Here is a 20716-nt window from a genome sequence, read left to right as displayed (position 1 = left end):
AATGGACAGAAAGCCTGTTGGAAGATCTGAATTTTGCACCCATTGTTCGTGTGCACTCAGTGGGCCCAGAAACAGATATGAAATGCACTTCTGGCCACGAAACATGACTTCAAATTGGCTGGACAATTAATGAGCAGCCAGCGTAAAACGCATGCCGAGTAAAGCTCAGCACTGCGGGCCAGCATAAAACGCATGCCGAGTAAAGCTCAGCGCTGCTGAGGGCCTCCAGGGTGGCGTTCTCTGGGCTGCTGCCAGTGCCTGGGGCTAGCAGGGCTAGAAATAATGAGATACTCCAACTCAATGCGTGGTTGAAGGATTGGTGTAGGGCAGAGGGTTTTAGATTCGTAGACCATTGGGAAGTCTTTATGAAAGAGGGGCAAATATATAAGAGGGATGGGGTACAGTTAACTGGGAAGGGTGTGAATATCTTAGCTGGAAGGTTAGCTGGAGTGTTTCGGCAGTGTTTAAACTAATATGGAGGGGGGGTGGGGATGTGGACGGAACTGGGATTGGGGATAGGGTAAGCCCAGAGGGTAGGAAGAAGGATCGAATTGTTTCTGAGTGTCTTCGGTGCATGTGTTTCAATGCTAGGAGTGTGACTGGCAAAACAGATGAACTGAAGGCAATAATGTTCGAAAGGAAGTTGGAAGTGGTGGCGGTGACAGAGACTTGGTTGAAGGAAGGGCAGGACTGGCAGTTGAATGTTCCCGGGTATAAGTGCTTCAGGCGTGATAGGGGAGGGTCACAGAGAGGTGGGGGAGTGGCGTTGTTAGTTAAGGATTGCATCATAGCAGTGCAGAGGGAGGGAGGAATAGAGGATATAGGAATCGAGTCGCTATGGGTGGAGTTGAGGAATAGGAAGGGAGATGTTACTATGTTGGGTGTGTACTACAGACCGCCCAACAGCCTGAGGGCTGTGGAAGAAGGGATAAGCAGGGACATTCTAGATAAGTGCAGGAAGAATAGGGTGGTGGTAGTGGGAGATTTTAATCTCCCCGGGGTAGACTGGAAGGTGCCGAGATCAGAGGGTGCTGACGGGGAGGAATTTGTACAGTGTGTAATGGAAGGATCCCTGGAGCAGTATGTGGATAGCCCGACCAGGGAGGGGGCTATACTGGACTTGGTTCTGGGGAATGAGCCTGGGCAGGTGGTTGACGTTGAAGTAGGAGAGCAGGTGGCTAACAGTGACCACAACTCTGTCTGGTTTAAGATATTAATGGATAAAGATGAAGCCTGTCCTAAGGGGAGGGTGTTAAACTGGGGGAGGGCTAGATACAACCGGATTAGGCAGGATCTTAAAGATACGGACTGGGGTAAGCTGCTTGATGGCAGGTCGACGCTGGGTATGTGGGAGTCTCTCAAGGGAAAACTAAAATCTTTGCAGGAAAGGCACGTGCCGGTCAAGAGGAAGGATGGGAAGGGTAGGATTAGAGAGCCGTGGGTAACTAGGGATATTGAGGACCTGGTCAGGAGGAAGAGGGAGGCATACATTAGATCTAGGCATTTGAGGACAGAGATAGCGTTAGAAGAATACAGAGAATGTAGGAGAGAACTTAAAAGGGGCATCAGAAAGGCAAAAAGGGGCCATGAAATGGCTTTGGCGGGTAGGATTAAAGAAAATCCTAAGGCATTTTACTCCTATGTTAGAAATAAAAGGATGGTTAGAGGGAAGATTGGCCCTCTCAGGGACAGAGGAGGGGAACTATGCTTGGAGCCTGGGGGAATGGGGGAGATCCTGAATGAATACTTTGCGTCGGTATTCACGCAGGAGAGGGGCCTGATGTCTGGTGCTGTGCTTGAGGAGTTTGAGGATCCGTTGAGGGATATAGTCATCACGAGGGAAGAAGTGTTGGGACTCTTAGACAGTATAAAGACGGATAAATCTCCAGGGCCTGATGGCATCTATCCCAGGCTGTTAAGGGAGGTGAGGGATGAAATTGCTGGGCCTCTGACGCAAATCTTTGTCTCTTCTTTGGACACAGGTGAGGTCCCAGAGGATTGGCGCATTGCAAATGTAGTACCGTTGTTTAAGAAGGGTCAGCGGGATAACCCAGGGAATTATAGGCCGGTGAGCTTGACTTCAGTTATAGGCAAGCTAATGGAGAGGATCCTCAAGGATAGGATGTATGAACATCTGGAGCGCTGCAATCTGATCAGGGATACGCAGCATGGCTTCGTTACAGGGAGGTCGTGCCTTACGAATCTAGTGGAATTTTTTGAAGAGGTGACAAAAACGGTTGACGAAGGACAAGCCGTTGATGTTGTCTATATGGATTTCAGTAAGGCGTTTGACAAGGTCCCTCATGGTAGGCTGATAGAAAAGGTGAAGGCTCATGGGATACAAGGCCAGGTATGTAGATGGGTGGAGAACTGGCTTGGGAGGAGGAGACAGCGAGTAGTAGTGGAAGGCTCCTTTTCCAATTGGAGGCCTGTCACCAGTGGTGTGCCGCAGGGCTCGGTACTTGGACCTCTTCTATTTGTGGTATATATTAATGACTTGGAAGAGGGGGTAGGTGGTGTGATCAGCAAATTTGCTGATGACACCAAGATGGTTGGATTGGCGGGTACTGAGGAGCAGTGCCTGGCAATGCAACAGGACATAGACAGGCTGGTAGATTGGGCAGATAGATGGCAAATGGAATTTAATCCGGAGAAATGCGAGGTGATGCACTTTGGCCGGAATAATGTGGAGGGGAGTTATACAATAAAAGGTAGAACTATCCGGAGTATAGATACGCAGAGAGACCTGGGGGTGCAAGTGCATAAGTCCCTGAAGGTGTCGGTACAGGTGCAGAATGTGATGAGGAAAGCGTATGGTATGTTAGCCTTCATAGGAAGAGGTATAGAATATAAGAGTAGGAGTTTGATGTTGCAGTTGTATAGAACATTGGTTAGGCCTCACTTGGAGTACTGTGTCCAGTTCTGGTCGCCGTACTACCGGAAGGATGTAGAGATCCTGGAGAGAGTGCAGAGGAGATTTACCAGGATGTTGCCTGGTATGGAAGGGCTGTCTTACGAGGAAAGATTGGATGAACTTGGGCTGTTTTCCCTTGAGAGACGTCGGCTGAGGGGGGATCTAATAGAGGTTTATAAGATTATGAAGGGGATAGATAGAGTAAATGGTGGTAAGCTTTTTCCGCTACAAGAAATGGATAGAACGAGGGGTCACGGGCTTAGGGTGAGGGGGGCTAGGTATAAGACAAATATTAGAGGGCAGTTTTTCACGCAAAGGGTAGTGGGGGTGTGGAATGCACTGCCGAGTAAGGTGGTGGAAGCAGGCACGCTAGGGTTGTTTAAGAGTCACTTAGACAGCCATATGAGCGGGCTACATATAGGGGGATATAGTAGGCCTTACTGAACATTGTAGGCTTGGGAATACATTTTGCCTCAGGAATGTTAGTCTTTGCCTGTTTAATAATGAATTTTTTTGTCTCCACAGGCATTTAAGTCCAGCAAGGGGCATGCAGGCGGCAGGTTGTAGTGGGCTGCTCTTGGATGTTGCTTCGGGAGTTGCCTATTGCTTCATGTCGTTAGTGTGCTTAAACTGGACCATCTCGAGGGCAACATGACAGCTCAGAGACTATCTCTGTTGCTGTGCGGACACATGGATTTGGGCCTGTGTCTGTGGGAGTTTGCACGTTCTCCCCGTGGTTGCGTGGGTTTCCTCCGGGTGCTCCGGTTTCCTCCCACATCCCCCAAAGATGTGCTTTTAGGCTGATTGATTGGGTACTAAAATTGTCCCTAAATTGGACCTCCCTGATCCTCGCACGTTAGACGTAGACTAAAATCATGAATAGGTCACTGAGATAGTAGGACGGCGGCGCGGGCTCGTTGGGCCGAAGGGCCTGTTTCCCGTGCTGTGTTGTTCTTTGTTCTTTGCTGCGGGCCAGCGTAAAACGCATGCCGAGTAAAGCTCAGTGCTGCGGGCCAGCGTAAAACGCATGCCGAGTAAAGCTCAGCGCTGTTGGTGAAGGTGGGTAAAGGGTGGACACTGAGAAAAGGAAGGGTGCGAGCTGATGCTTCCAATGAACTCCCGCTCAACGGACAGCTGCTGAGGAGGTTTCTCGGGGAACTGCAGACCTCTACATATTAAACGTGATGAAAAACGCAGCAAACTGCGCCCAGATATCACATTCAAATACATGACAGCAGAATTCAGAAAACTTAAGACCCCAGACTCCTTTAATTCCAGCCCTGGCATTTCATCCTACCCTGCATCATAGAGGAACAGGAGTAGGCCATTCGGCCCTTTGAGTCTACTCTGCTATTCATTATGATTGTGGCTGATCATCCAACTTGGTAGCCTTCCCCCTCCATCCTGTTGGAATATAAATTTACATTTACATCTGCTGCAGGCAGGTCGCAAGAAGCATGTTGTCATCTCTTGACTTCAAAGGGCCGTTGCTTTACTGGAATGACATTGTGTTACTAGGCCTCCCCACTTGCTATGCTAGTCTAGCCGTGTTGCAGTCAGGAGTACAAGGTACTCCCAGAACCAGTTTGTAGTGCATTCAATGGCGTATGCTCCTAATACTGCTAACCATAAGATCCAAGCCAATGTTTCCTAATCAACTGGCAAGAACATTTATCCACGTGGCCAATTTTACTTTTGATTGACTTTAATCCATTCTCATGTTAAAATGACCCCTAGGTTTTTAGAGTAGTCGCATTTAAGTGAACGAATGAACGATTCTGTGCAGCTCTTGCAATTTCTTCTTGCCCACCTTTTGGTTTTTAGTGTTGGGAGAGAATTTCTGTGTGCTACATTCAGTTAAGAGCAGCTCATGGCTTTCGCTAGTGGTTGCAGTGTTCAAATTAACACTCAATTTTGTTTTCTCCTTCCCAACTGATTATTTACACTTTAATTAATCATCATAATTACTTAAAACTAAGCCCTCCCCTGAAAATTCTATCTAACTACACTGAAGCAAAAACTACCCATCTCAGTTACGGCCAAAATGACATTTCCCCACTCAGTCTCAGAATTACAGCAAAGGTCTCATCATAAAAATCACAATATTTGTACTGATGATGGCTGTTACGCCAATGTGAGGGGAATGCAATGGTTTATCACTGGCATTCCCTTTACTCAGGGGTGGGGAATATTCACAACCAGAATGTGCCTCCTAACAGCCACAGGCAGTTGCATTATAACTAAGTCATCAGATTTCAGATTTACATAGTCAGGAAAGCCATTAGATAGGGCAAGAAATTGGAGTCTGTCAATTTGAAATGCACATAGACTACAGACTGACAGGTTTTAACAAGAGAAACGCCCAAGATCGATCTCCTAGGAATAAAAGAAACATTGCATTCATTGTTAGATGAATGTGGTGGTGTAAATAGAAACCTTCTGTTACTATATTTCCTCATAACCACATAAGCAGTTCACGTGTACAGTGAAGTTTTAACCAGGGCATAACAGATTAACAAAGTATATATCCTTGTTTATATAACTCCAGAATTGATTTGATGCAGAAATACAAATCTCTTTATCTATATTTACTTTATACTTTCTATTGACATATTCAACCTTCGCCAAGGGATTCAGGCACAAACCATTTGATTATCTGGAAGAATTGCAAGTGGAACTCAATATTGTACAACGAACATTTCCAATTCTGTCCTCCCCTGATGGAAGGAATGTTGTTGAGAAAGCAGCTGGGCCTCAGACACTATCCTAAAGAACTCGTATCATATTGCCCTGGGCTGAAATAATTGGTCTGCAACAATCACAACCATCTTCCTTTGTGCTCGCCAATACTGGCCCTCTCCACCCAATTTCCATTACCTTCAATTTTACTAAGGCTGCTTGATGCCCTTAAGCCCAAAGAAATCAGCACTCCCCCAGCCTCATTCAACCTGAAGTTCCCAGCAGATCAGATACAATACATACCAATCTGCTGTTAGATTTGTTTTACAGATACAGTTTAAAGTTGCAATTGTTCTTTTCCACATGTGAATATTCACAGGCTCGTTTGTTCTTGAGTTTGGATACATTTTGTACCTGCAAAAAGTTCATTAAAAAGATAAAAGGGGGAAGCAGTGTAATGTATTCATGCTATGTGCATGCCCCGTGCATGATGATCTGGCCATATGCGAGTTAGTTTCTCTTCCAAAAAATTCCTCCCAATATTTAAAAATGTATTAAGTACAAAAATATTTGCATCAAACTGCATCAAAATTCAATGTCAATTAGCTGTAAAGCTTTTCATTCGCTGAGGATGTTGTATTGGGCCCAACCACCTTCAGCTACTTCATCAATGACTTTTCCAACATAAGGTTAGAAGTGGGGATGTCTGGGGCTGATTGTTGGTGGTGACTGCATTGCTGAATAAACTTCTCCCAGGTATTCCTTTTGTTTGAAGGAATTGAGGCCAGCATGAATTTTAAAGACCTCCAAGCCACCGGTAGCTCCACACTTCAGACCACCTCAGTGCCATGAATCTGGCTTCCTTTGTGAAATACTTGTCATTTTCCAATCCGTTTGTGATAGCCTGCCACTCAAAGAGGCAAGCTGACAATGGCTCTTGTGACCTGTTTGGCCAATCAGGCCGGAGCGTGCAAATCCAACGTGGGTTTTCCTTACCAGTTAGGAGTCCGGAGTCATGGAATACACCACATCACTCTCTGTACATAGTTACTTATCTCAATAAACCATTATTTGTCAGTTGACTGATGGTCGCCTGTCTTTGTAAGATACTACACCACTCTCATTAAAATTCTCACAATGTGACAGGATGAATTGCCTCGTTTCACATTTAAGTCCCTTACTGTGATGGTTGAAGCTGCATAATAGTTAAATTGCACCACTCACTTCTGGTATCAAATTAAGATGTTGTGCAAAGCATGAAACATTGAATGGCTGGATTATAAATGCCAAACCTGCACCAGACAGCAATCTACCATAAATACCTAATATATATAGACCCTTGTAGGTAACAGTCTACTACACTTGTGCAAAACTTTTTAAAAATATTATGATCTGAACATTCAATAAATTATTGCAATCCAACAACCAAATCATTTGCATGTGTTTGTTAAAATTCTCTAGGGTAACAGCAATCTAAAGGCACTCAGTCAATTCCTTACACAAACAGCGCTGGGCACCATGCATCCATGGCAAGATCTTCAATTATTTGTGCACAAGGAGAACTCTTTACGTGCAACACGGAATGACCAGAGCAGTTCTGAGGTTACAGAGAAACAGCTTACCAGTTATAATCAATTACAGGAAATCAGGAACAAGAGATTCTTTTCACATCTTTCACTGACGTACACATCTACTAATCATAGCATAGTCTTTTGTCCTTTCTTATCCAATAGAAAACCAATCCTTCAATAGCATAATATGTCCCCATATCTTGCTATTTGGAAATTGTCATGGAAACTTGTTCTTTGTTTTCATCCTGCTGTGCTAACCTGGAATGCAGTGTTTATGGAACAAGGTTTTAGACATACTCGCTTTATTCTGCATACGTCAGTATTGGCCTGGCTGAAGGCCGTTATTTGGCTAATAATTATTTTCCATTATTTGACAGAGTTTTGTTTTGACAATTATGGAACTTTAATTTTTCACAATTGTTGTAACCTAACTTCCACATGTTACTACCAAGGGACCCTCTACAGCTCTATGACTGCTTACCGTGCAACTGCACAGCAATGCAGAACAGCCTGCTTAATGCAACAAAAAGACCACTCATAAGAAAAATTAAAGGGAGCAATAGTTCTTATCGAAAATAAAGGCAAATTCATATGTCCCACTCTGAATACAAACTTCACATACCTCTTGTAAATTAGACTCAAATTTGGGGGCTTCAGTGCAGAATCTGTCAGAGTTGTTCTCTATCCCAGGCTCTGGTTCAGCATAACCTTCTGGAAGGGGCTCTGCAGGGTACTCTGGTACGGGGAAATCATCGATTAATGTTTTATTCGGGTCAATGCAGCCAGGTGGATGTTGATCCAAATTTGCCTGATATTTCAACATGCCTCTGGAAGATAAACAGTTAGTACAAAGGATTTTCCAAACATGTAGAGTACCTTGCATTTTATCCTAATGTTTCAAAAGTTCTTGAATTCCCAATATAACCCTCATTCATTGTTAAAAACCACACCGAGTACTTCAGGAGTGCCAGTTTATTCCTATATTCCAACAAAGATGCATGATAGATATGAGCACACAAATCCACTTCACTGTTATCAGAAAATGCAAACAGTCTCACTCTATTTATATTATTTGTAGTGGGAGAAAAATGTTTGCATTATAAGTATAAAACCATTCTGCCTTTCTCTTACGAAGTCACTGCCACTTCAATGATTTCACACAGAAGTCATGTTTACACAAAGTTAAAGATTTGCCATCAATGACATTATCAACCAAAGATATTGGCAGTTCTTACTGCTCTTTAGAATAGTTGCACCATTGATGTACAATTGCCAGATGCAGCAGACAGGGTCAGCAGTCTGCCTTTAAAGAGATGTGTCCATTCAGCCAACATATGCAGAGATGACTGCATTGGTCAAACATACCAACGCTTCCAGATGTTCTCTGCTAAGGAAGTGGAAGAATACAAATTCCCAGCAAGACATTCACTGTTATTTTAAAAATATTCAATCTTCCAAACAAACCCCACAGTATGTTTACAGAGGAGTCAAAATAGTGACTGTAGGGGAAGCCTCAAGGAAATGCAAGAATGAATTATAAAGAAAACAAGTGAACCAAGTAATGCTTAATTAAGCAGAGTACAGTTCCAACCCCTTTAAACCAACATGGCTTTCTTGGCTGCCATATATTAAATGCATTTAAAGGAGACCCATATCTCTCAGTTGAAAAGTACAACCATTAATAGGACTTTAAAAGAATAGGCATCTGGAGGATATTATTTTTTTCCATCCTAAGAAACTAGAGGATGTTTTTCTATCTTTATTTCTCTTCCTCCCTTCTAGATAATTGTTCCCTGATTGAAAATGATAATATTTGTGCAGCTTTTACCCTCCAGTATATTGACTATTATCTATGCTTGAGACTTAATATTTAAGTTTCATTTCTCCAACATTTTGCTTTTTCCACTTGAAGATATTGGCTGCAGTTCAGCTCCACAGATACTGGTTGTACCTGATCTCTTGTCCACATGACAATTCTTCACGCGAGAGCCCTTAGTGGGGGTAAGGGCAAGCTATTCAGTTATGAGCCTAACTGCTAATCTAATCCTGCACATCCCATGTCCAAATGTACCTAATTCCAGCAGAGGTTGTTGCAATTCTAATTGGTGATCAGTGACTAGTGGTGTGCCTCAGAGACCAAGGTTGGGACTGCAATTGTTTACGAGTTACATGGATGATTTGGAATTGGGCATCAAGTGTAGTGTGTCAAAGTTCGTAGGTGACACTAAGACGAGTAGCAGAGTAAAATGTGCACAGAATGCTGAAAGTTTGCAAAGGGATATAGGTAGTCTAAGTGAGTGGGTGAGGATCCGGCAGATGGAGTACAATATTGGTAAATGTGAGGTCATCCATTTTGGTATGAGTAACAGTAAAATGGGCTATTATTTAAATGGTAAAAAATTGCAGCATGCTGCTGTGCAGAGAGACCTGGGTATCCTTGAGCATGAAAATCACAAAATGTTGGTTTGCAGGTGCAGCAGGTAATTAAGGCAGCAAATGGAATTTTGTCCTACATTGTTAGAGGAATGGAGTTTAAAAACAATAAGGTTATGTTGCAGCTGTATAAGGTGCTGGCAAGGCCACACTGGGAGTACTGTGTACAATTTTGGTCTCCTTACTTGAGAAAGGATATACTGACACTGGAGGGGGTGCAGAGGAGATTCACTAGTTTGAGTCCAGAGTTAGTGGGTTGACTTATGACAAGAGACTGAGTAGACTCATTGGAATTCAGAAGAACGAGGAGAGATCTCATAGAACTGTATAAGATTTTGAAGGGAATAAATAAGATAGCAGGAGGGAAGTTGGTTCCGCTGGCAGGTGAAACTAGAACTAAGAGGCATAGCCTCAAAATAAGGGGAGCAGATTTAGGACTGAGTTGAAGAGGAACTTCTTCACACGAAGGAGTGTGAATCTGTGGCATTCCCTGCCTAGTAATGCAGTTGAGGCTACCTCATTGAATATTTTTAAGGCAAGGATAGATAATTTTCGAACAGGAAAGGAATTAAGCATTATGGTGCGCAGGTGGGCAAGTGGAGCTGAGTCCTCAAAAAGATCAGCCATGATTTTACTGAATGGCAGAGCAGGCTCAAGGGGGCCAAATGGCCTACTCCTGCTGCTTGTTCTTATGTTAATTGATTTTCCCTTTGCCAGTCCAGGGTCACTCTGGATAATTGAAACGTTCTAACATTGCCCTGGAAATCAAACCTAGTCCTTGCTTTTTGACTCAGATAGTGATGTTACCTCAGAGTCAATGAGAGAGGTCTAAAAGATAATATTCTTTATTGTTCTTTTGTTTGGTGTATTGCATTACCTTGGCATCTCTTTTAAGGTACCAACTTAATAAACAAACTCAAATTAACCTAGGCAGAAACTAAAAGAGGCAGCTCCCCAAAAGGAGAGGGAACAGCCCAAACAAAAGACAAAGTCAAAAGGAACCTTAAAACATCAAATCATAATGTGATTGTCAGGGTTGATAATGCACCCCAGCCACTGCAGTGCCCAACGGGCACAGAAGATATCAACTGTGGCTGTGGACACCGCATGTTTCCTTTCCAGGGACACCTGGCCATGAATATAGCCACAGTAGAGGGGCAGATAGTCAGGATAGATGATCCCATTGATCACCTGCTGCCTGGACCTATTGATGGCATGCCTCACCAGACCCAGGAACTTGTTCACAAGGAGGTTGCCCTCCCGACTTGCCCCCTCCACACCAGGTGACTGTAGATCAGGAGCATGGGACTGAAGTGCAAACAAACCATCACTAAAAAGGTTTTTCTGGAATGTTAGCAGATAAAGGAAAATCTGATGGGGAATACCACTTGCTGATAAGGAAAACTATCCAATTTTCCAAACTTACTACACATTTAGTGCGGAAATGCAAATCTCCTTCCCTTTAGTCTACTCTCTGCTATGTTCCAACAAAACCCAGGTCAAAGTATCAAGGTGGGGATAACAGACTACATGGGTAGTCAGCTTGCAGGCTAGGTGGGCAGCAGGGGAAGAGGAGGCTCTCCTGTTCAGGTATACTGTACCCCTGCATTAAGAGTTCCTCCCACCCTCCGCAACAACCCTGCGGCCTCCATCTGACTGGCCATGAAGAAGCTACCCCTCTTACTTCTCCTACCACTAGCTCTAGAGCTGATGAAGCTGGTCATCACTGCACCCATAAAATTCATTCGTGCAGATTTTAAACTATTGTTAGTGGGATTATTGAAAGAATTATACTTGTGAACAGCCAGCTACGTCTTTTTAACTTGTGAATATCAAGACATTGAATGCAAGGACTTTTCTCAGCTCCAAACATCAACCACACAGAATTTTCCTTTTGACAGCTTCACACATGAAAGCATATCTGTACTGGCACTGACAGCACTGTGCACGGATCACATAATCCATCTCCATTTCTGAGATATAATGAAACAAGGCTTAGTCCAGAACACTTTGGCATATAAAGCAAAATATGGGAGGAGGGGGGTGGAAAATAAGCCAGCTGTGTAGCTGGCAATCCACACACCAGCTTTCTCAGCCCCTCCAGCACTTCAGGAAAACATTGACAATTTTGCCCAGGGAATCTGCATGGTCAGAGAGAATCATGCCCTCGAGTCAAAATATCTGGAGCAACAAGTTCTTCTTTGCAAAGCTGTCAGCCCTAAGTTTGCTGCAGTGTAACTTAGAATTAGTGAATTCAATGTCAAAGTACAAAGATAAATCGAGAGAGGGAAATAAAGATTGGATAAGTAAATGAAAGGAAAATGAGAAGGTAAAATTTTCATTTGATGAAAATTTAACATATTTGCACTCTCCAATGATTATAATAAGACTCCATGGTTGCAAATTCTGATTGCCTAGCACCCATAGTTACAATGATACAGGTAACACTTCAGCTCCAAAGAGATTATACTGGCTGTTTTAAATGTTTGTGCTGCTACTTAAAGTTGAAGTCCACAGGGAATAGTGTGGGACATGGTGAAAGCCTTGTTTTCACTTCATGGATTCTGCTCATAACATATCATTCAACTTTGATACCAATGAATGGAGTCCTAATAATCCATCAAGAATAACACTACACTTTTTCCTCTCTGATACTAATCATCACAGTGTCTTCTTGACCAAAATGCTGAAGCAAAAGCAACCACAAAACCAACATTTAACAAACTTTATCAATTAAACCATCCAATATTTCATACAATAATCAACTAATTACCCAGGTGCCTTCCCTTAGGGCCTGTCTTGTGCACCTTAGTACCAAGGGGACAAATTACATCACCCTTCGAGAGGGCTGCAAATTCCTGCTCAATGAAACCACAACCATTAACATGTGTAGTGAACCTTCATTCCACTCCCTCTGAGGTAAGTACATCATTTCTTAGATAAGACAACCAAATCTGCACACAAATACAGATCAATCACACATAGTGATCCCTTCACCAGTTTTCAGGCCCTATCGAATTTCATGGTGCTCACTTTTAATAGTTAATTAGCAATGAGATTGATTGACATATTACATCATTAAAGGAGTACCTGTGCTTCTAACAATACAATTTAACTTTCTGTGACAGGTTGATTTTATATCTACCACACAAAGACTTCACACAGTTCAATGTACTTTAATGGCAAGGCAGACAGTGTAATATTATCTTCAAAAAGCTAAAGCAACCAATGCATTTAACCACATATCTGTCTTCACCTGAAGGTGCTATACTATTTATACTTAAATAACAGTAAATGCTATCAGCCTTACATTTATTTTGATAGCAAAATCAGGTCCATTGCATTGTTAAAACACTTTCTTTTAGATCAGAAACAAGGCAACAGCTTGCTTGAACCTCTAGGTTGCAGTTCAGTAAAGGAGATACAAGTTCAGCTTCTTCATAAACTACCCTTATTTCTATGATACAACTCCACATACAATTCTCCTTCAACATCCAGTGCCACCTGTAGCCCCTTTATGTATCAATGACTTCTACTGAATAATTGATATCAAACTAGGACTTAATTGGAAGATCTGTTAAGCAATTCCTAACACAGTTTGTGTGTTTAATTGAAATGCGGGTGTCACCGACAATGTCAGCTTTTATCACTCATCCTATTGGCCCTTGAGACACTGCAAACTATTTGAGTAGTTAGGGAGTTGGATTGAGTGTTAATCCTGGGTGTCCTCATAACACCTCCCATGCCCGCTGGGCAGTGCAGGAACTGGGTGCATTACTGATCCCTTTAATCGCATTTTAATTTGATGTTTTAAGTTTCCTTTCCACTTTGTCTTCATTTTGGGCAGTTCCCCTCCTTTTTGGGAGCCGATCCTTTAAAATCTAATTGCTAACTTGCATCCTGGCCTGGCGGCTCACCCCTTGTCCTATCTCCCTTACATCTGGAAGTAAATGGTTTGGAGATAGGTTGCAATCACATTTCAGGTTTTTTAAACTTTGACGTGTGCCTATGACGTGAAATAGAGCCCTAGCCTGTTTTTGCAGGCTATCCTGGATCAGACACATTCCCCACTAATTAGCCTTACTCCAGTTCAAAATAGCCACTCCCCACAGACACTAGCTTTGGGTCTGAGCAAGTGAACTGCCCAACCCTGGAAAATAATCATCAAGAAACATCACCTTCTTCCAGATAATTAAAGTCTTTTAAATAATTACCCAGATATTATAAGGGTCTGGGGGTCTCTTTTCAAAAGTTGTATTGCCCACTTTAGGAGAGTACGCAAAAAAGGGATTCTTAATTTGCTTACTGAAAATACATTAGTCATTATATTTTAACTTATTTTCACGTTTACTAAAGAACCATTTAACATCCACTTTAAAAATGGATAAATACATTGCAATGTTAAAGACTATAGAAAAATGTAAAACATACTTTGAGCTCTAATATAGAATTCAGTAAAAAGACTTAAAAGACACTGCAGACTAAAATCTCTTATGACATTTGTCAAATATTTAAAGCAAAATATTACCTAAAACCCTTGAGTAAATTTAACTGTCTGTCTGTATAGCAGGCCACAAAACTGTTTGTTTAAAGTATCCAACTCTTTGACAGCTGGAGAAGGATTGGTTAAGGTTGCCCTTAGCACTCCTGAATTACTTCTGATTTCCTGTACACAAAGCTTCTTCTTGCCAGCAGGATCTTCTGGTCCCAACAAAGGTCAACCTCCCCCACACCAGGGTTAGGGTTGGTGGGGCAGGAGGGGTTTGTGTGTGTGTGAAGATCCAGACTTTATACCACATTGAATTAATTTCCATCATCTCAGTGGCTATGGGGGCTGCGTCCTTGTTGAAGCTCCTCCCTTTTGATTATACCTTATCATTCACTTTTATTGATCATTATTTCATTGCTGAGGATTGTCAGATGATGTGAACATTATGAGTTTTTAAATATTTGTAAGGTGTTCCAATATCAATCATAACTCATTTTGCTTGCTTCTATATTTTCACAGAAGTGATTCTTAAAACACTTAAAGAAATAGTAATTCTTGGAATTTTTTTTTAAATCTTCTCTTTAGAGAAGTATATGTTCTCATAGCATCTGCCTTTTGTACAAAGTCTCTGATAATACTCAATTATGAATGTTAGAAACCCACTTATCTTTCATGAAATGCGAAGCTGAATTTTAAGAATTCCTAATTAATAGGTAACAATGCCATGATCCAGACTGAACTTCCATCAATGCATGTTACTACCTATATCAAAGCATTCATTGACTTACTACCAAAATTGAACCCGAGCTATTATGAAGGGATCTCTGCATAATCGCCAATATAGTCCAGACTGAGAAATTAGACATTTCTCCAGCCCTTTGGAAAGCCCAAATAGTTATACTAGTCTTGATTGAGAATCAAACACAAGTTTGCAAATTTAGAACTCCAGTTGAATAATTAGGCCACATCAGCATGAGAAAGAATGTTTTTGTTTTATTACTCATGCATAAAATGTGGGCATTTCTGTCTAGGCCAGCATTTATAGCCCATCTTTAATTGCTCTAGAACTGAATGGCTTGCCAGGCCATTTTAGAGAACATTTCAATGTCAAGCATATTACTGTAGGTCTGGAGTCACATGTAGGCCAGATCAGGTTAGGATGGCGGATTTCCTTTCCCAAAGGACACTAGAGAACAAGGTGGGATTTTACAACAATCAACAATGGTTTCATGCTCATTGTTGGACTTTTAATTCCACATTTTTATTGAATTCAAATTTCACCATGTGCCAAGATGGGATTTGAACATTGGTTGCTAGATTACTAGTCCAGTGATAATACCGCATCGCCATCACCGCCACTAAATTGCATTTATTTTGCACCTTTTGTAATCTCACTGAGTTCTGATGAAATGCCACTGAGCTGAAACATTAGGCTAGATTTAAAGGCCTCAAATGAGAAGGTCACATGTACATAAATAGGACATGATGATGTCAGCTTGGCAATATAATGTCATCAGGCCAGTTTCTGTATGGTAGGTGAGTAGATGTGGAAATTTACCACCCTCCATTTGAAATTACTAGTTAACAAGATATTGAGCTTGGTAATGACTCAATCTTCTGCAATTTTTTGTTGTCTGAGAAACACAGCAGGCATTGACCATGGAACAGTCTGGCAATGTTTCATGGCAGCTATAGTAAGGTGGCAAATAGACAGAAGTAAAATCCTACCTCTGGAACTATAGCAGTGAAAGTGTCTGTATCGGCATGTTTTAACTAATTTTTTAAAGATTTTGGAACCTTCCAAATGAAAAAAATGAAGGCTGAAAGAGCTTTAAATTATGTGGCCATGACCGACTGTTTGATAACAGCAAAAACCCCTCAGGCACATGCTATCTCAGCCTAGATTCCTGGTTTGATGCGGAGCCCTCCTTCACACTGCTTATTGGCCACTTCCTTGCCAAACTGCCACTAATTGGCAATCCAACATTTGATCGAAGGAACTGAGGCAGCGGGGGCAAGCAGGTCACTGACTTTTCAATCTTGAAAAACATAATCTTAACCCATGAACTCTGTTTCTCTTGCCACAGAAGCTGCCAGACCTGAATATTTCCAGAATGTTGTTTTATTTCAGACTTCCTGCAGTATTTTGCATTGGTAAGATTGACAACATTCAGATTTGTTTGGTCTTGCTGTTTCAAGAAGGGCATTACAACATCTACAGTCTTAACTCATCAGAATTCTCATGAAATATGGCCAATGTTATGGAGTTTGACTCAACATGGCTTTGGTTGCTAAACAAGGTTCCTTCTACATACTTACCCAGTCACATGAAGCAGAAGTAAAATGTAGAAGACTATAAAGAGGTTGTGCGTGTACCAAAAGATATCGAAGTTTGAAAACCTGCAATGCACAAAGAACAGCAGCACACATTAATAATGAATTCATTCATTCATTCTCAGCGGATCATAGAGATAATGTCACCAGTACACAGTCTTACCTTAAAGAGTAAGATGACGATGTGCACATTAAGAAAAGCACCAACACCATGAAGAACCCAGTTACTCCTGGAACTAAAGAACAAATTTTGGACAACAGAAATGCTGCAGATTAGCAGTTCCTAACATCATGAAATTAAACAGTTTAAAGAAATGGAAATGACAGTGTGACAAGTCTGAAGGAATCCAATTATAGGAGCTCTTGTAACAGCACCATAAATCTCCTCACAAACAGTTTTGTCTTGAGAAGACAGAAATTATTCAAAAGAAAGGTGGAAAGCATTCAAACCATCCTCAAAGGCTACGGAAAAAGATCTTTGCTTGAATACCGATACAGCATAAACTCTAATGTAAATAGACTGCATGAACCTTGGTGCACTTTTGTAACTATAGCATTAAAGCAGATGTTTGGCATGACTTACTCGCAACTAACTTAATCTCAGGACAAACCACTATGGAGAACACAAACTGTAATTTAGCACCAAGTGCTCTGCTCAATATGACCAGCTTTGCTTTTTTTTCTCCTTTAGGGAAGGCACCATAGTTCCCAACAAAATTGGATCTTAGCGCTAACTACTTCCCATTACAAGAATATCTTTACTTTACCCTATGCAAGAAATTATACAAAAAAGTATTTACTCACGCGTTGTGAAGAGAATCTTCCTAGGATCCTGGGGAGGGGAAAAAAGGTCAGAGCTTTAAAAAAATCACTACTCAGAGTTAAACTGTCTCATTCTACATTTCCCCTTCTTCAGGTCACTTGGTCTTCGGAGGAGGAAATCCCCATTTATCTTAAAACTGAGCGTATCTCAGAATATGCAAAGACATGCTTCAATAACTCTATTGCTGGTTTGGTAGGTACATCCAAAAAGCTACAATATTGACAGTAACATTCACATCTATTTTGGCAGCAGTAATGTGCTTTATTCTACAGGAGAAATGGGGTAATCATATAAACAACACATTTCTTTGTGAAGCAATTGGATTAATTTCCTATGCTTCACAGCTGGCAGGTCAAAAAACTGAATGAAACATTGAGCTAAATTTTCCTCCAATTATTTTCTCTTCAAATCAAACTGCTCAAGCATGGAGGGTTAAAGATTAAAACTACGTTTCTGTGGAAATACAGATTTGCTAAACATCCTTATGTTTTACGCTTATACTGGCTGCTGAATAACAGAACCCTTAAAACCTTTTTCCTCATTATCCTTTGATCCATCATTATGAAGTGCTTTGAAAGGTTAGTCATGGCACAAATCAATTCCAGCCTCCTGGATTGCCTGGATCAACAACAGTTTGCCTACCATCACAATAGGTCCACGGTAGACACCACCTCCCTGGCCCTGCACTCAATCTGGAACATCTAGATGACAGAGACACCTCTGTCAGATTCCTATTTGTTAACTATGGCTCAACCTTCAACACCATCATTTCTACGAAACTCTCCTCCCACTGCAACTGAGTCCTGAACTTCCTAGCCCTCAGACCACAATCAGTAAGGATAGGCAATAATACCTCCTTCACAATCATCCTCAATACCAATGCCCCACAGGCTGTGATCTCAGCCCCCTACTATACCCCTTATACACCTTTGACTGTGTGGCTAAATTCCCCTCCAACTCGATTTTCAAGTTTGCTGATGACGCCACCTAAGTAGGTCAGATCGCAAACAATGATGAGACACAGTACAGGAAATAGAGAATCTGGTGAACTGATGCGATGACAATAATCTCTCCCTCAGTGTCAACAAAATGAAGGAAATAGTCAACGAATTCAGGAGGCATAGAAGAGAACATGCCCCTGTCTACATCAATGGGGACGAAGTAAAAAATGGTCGACAGCATCAAGCTTTTAGGTGTCCAGATCTCCAACAACCTGTCCTGGTCCTTCCATGCTGACGCTATAGTTAAGAAAGCCCAATACCTCTGTTTCTCAGGCTAAGGAAATTTAGCATGTGCACCACAACTCAACAACTTTTACAGACGACCATAGAAAGCATTTTTTCCAGTTGTATCAGCTTGGTATGGCTTCTGCTCTGTCCAAGACCGCAAGAAACTACAAAGGTTTGTGAATGAAGCCCAGTCAACCATTCAAATGAGCCTCCTACCCACTGACTCCATCTACATTTTCCATTGCCTCGGAAAAGCAGCCAGCATAATTAAGGACTCCATGCATCCTGGTCATACTGTCTTCCACCTTCTGTCAGGAGAAAGCTAAAAAAGTCTGAGGACATGTATCAACCGACTCAAGAACAGCTTACTAATACATGTGACATTAATAAATCAAATCAAAGATTTGGTTGCTGGTTCTAATGGATTTTGTAAACAGCACGACATGTAACATAATTCAGTTACAGCGATGCCAGGGCTTGAGTTTTCAGTTCTTGTTAACTCCATTTGAAGAAAAAATAATACAAACAAGATCCATCAAATAGTTGACAAAACCCAAGATAATGCAGTGTCCAAATTCTTACCAAAGTCAAGGGGAGGACAATGTCAACTAATTTGAGGCACCCCCAAAATCCAATATTGGTTACAAAAAGAAATAGATGATACGGTATCTAAATTAATAGACTCTTACTCATTCACATTTAAAAAATTGTTACACAAAAGTAAACCAGAATTAGATGAAATAGATGAAATGTGCTCTTAACCTCACCTGACGCCTTATATCTAGCTTGGTGATGATGAAGTATGCCAGCATAACTCAGTACATTTAGAAGAGGAGGTAAGTGGTAGAAAAATTAAGGGGAGAAATAAGAAGAAATGACTTACGTTGGAAATAAGTAGCTGAATACAAAGAGTGGCTGAAGTTCACCCCCTTTGTGTGCTGAATATAGGGGTTTTGACAAAGGCAGCCAAAATGTGAGCACTGACAGCGAATCAGCAAAACTGCAAATTTGACTAGGGAAATCTTATGCCTCAAAATCTTCGCCATAGAAAGATAGCAAATCTGGCAATCTTTGATTATTAAATTTGTACATCCGTCCTTCTTTAGGACACAGCATGCCCTTCTTTGAATATTTAGCAAATATATCTGCAGAGAAGTCTGAATCAAAACAAAAGATTTATAAAAAAATGGATAACACTGTGGAATGTAATTCCCAAAACACCAACATACGGTTTGGATTCTCATGTAATAAAAACTGTTGTTGACTTTTCCCAGTTACCATAACACAGCTGCCATATTAATATATAAAAATGTACCAAGTCACAGACTAAATCCTCAAAACACTATAAAATTCTTGAAATCTCATGCATTAAAAGCACAATTTCAGTTTTTCAATCATCACGAAGCACTGATGGTGATTACAAAATATCCAAGTAGTTTAAACAGATTGCACTCTTGCTGTCTGACTCTTAAAGGACTCTGTTAAATGGACAGCTAAAACAGGACTGTCTCAGCTCATACTGAAGGTAGCATTTGTCATTACCATCAGACACCACAATCTCTATGTTTAGCATGCAAAAACTTGTGTAGCAATTGTGTAGCAAAAGGGCAACACCTAATAATTTTTCTCAAGAAATGTTTTTATAAACCTTTCCCTTTCTTTCTTGAGGGCACAAGATGATGGATTAGATCTTTTTCCATGATTCCACTATAAACAGGAACAATAACCACAGAAACATAGAATAAATTTAGTCCTCTTCTAGTCCTCCTTTGACAGGGTAGCCAGCCAGTTGACCGTTGGACAGCAGTAGCAAAATTCCAGTGATTGCAAGGAGCAACAGGAATGTCTTCCTTTGCCTTATAATAGACCCAATACCGACAAGTATTAAGACCTCAGTTTCAGCAAAAATCTCCTCACTAAAGTTCCTGTCTTCCTTGTGTCTGCGTGGGTTTCCTCCAGGTGCTCCAGTTTCCTCACACAGCCCAAAGATGTGCAGGTTAGGTGGATTGGCTATGCTACATTCTCCCTCAGTGTATCCGAACAAGTGCTGGGGTATGGCGACTAGGGGATTTTCACAGTAACTTCATTGCAGTGTTAATGTAAGCCTATTCGAGATGAATAAATAAACTTTACATTCTATCCACTGGTACTATAGCAAGGAAGAAATGCAGCCCTGTGTTTTATTTTGACTCTGAGGATTTGCTTGCAAAATAGAATGAGCATTTCAATAAGTGGTATGTTGTT

General features: G+C 41.4%; 1 protein-coding gene across 1 annotated transcript in view; it reads right to left on the bottom strand.

Moving 5' to 3' along the window:
• nox4 (NADPH oxidase 4) overlaps positions 1–20716 on the bottom strand; it is a 147220-nt gene that overhangs the window by 75736 nt on the left and 50768 nt on the right. The window contains exons 6-9 of the mRNA XM_080197018.1: positions 17225–17252; positions 16584–16656; positions 16406–16486; positions 7787–7991 (exon numbers count right to left, since the gene is read on the bottom strand). Coding sequence (XP_080053144.1) covers positions 7787–7991; positions 16406–16486; positions 16584–16656; positions 17225–17252 — 387 coding nt within the window. The remainder of the gene's footprint in view (positions 1–7786; positions 7992–16405; positions 16487–16583; positions 16657–17224; positions 17253–20716) is intronic.

This window comes from Carcharhinus amblyrhynchos, chromosome 10, assembly GCF_965287045.1.
Source record: "Carcharhinus amblyrhynchos chromosome 10, sCarAmb.v2.hapA, whole genome shotgun sequence".
Classification (NCBI taxonomy): domain Eukaryota; kingdom Metazoa; phylum Chordata; class Chondrichthyes; order Carcharhiniformes; family Carcharhinidae; genus Carcharhinus; species Carcharhinus amblyrhynchos.
Note: the sequence above shows the minus strand (reverse complement) of the source record. Positions and strands in the feature narration are given on the sequence as shown.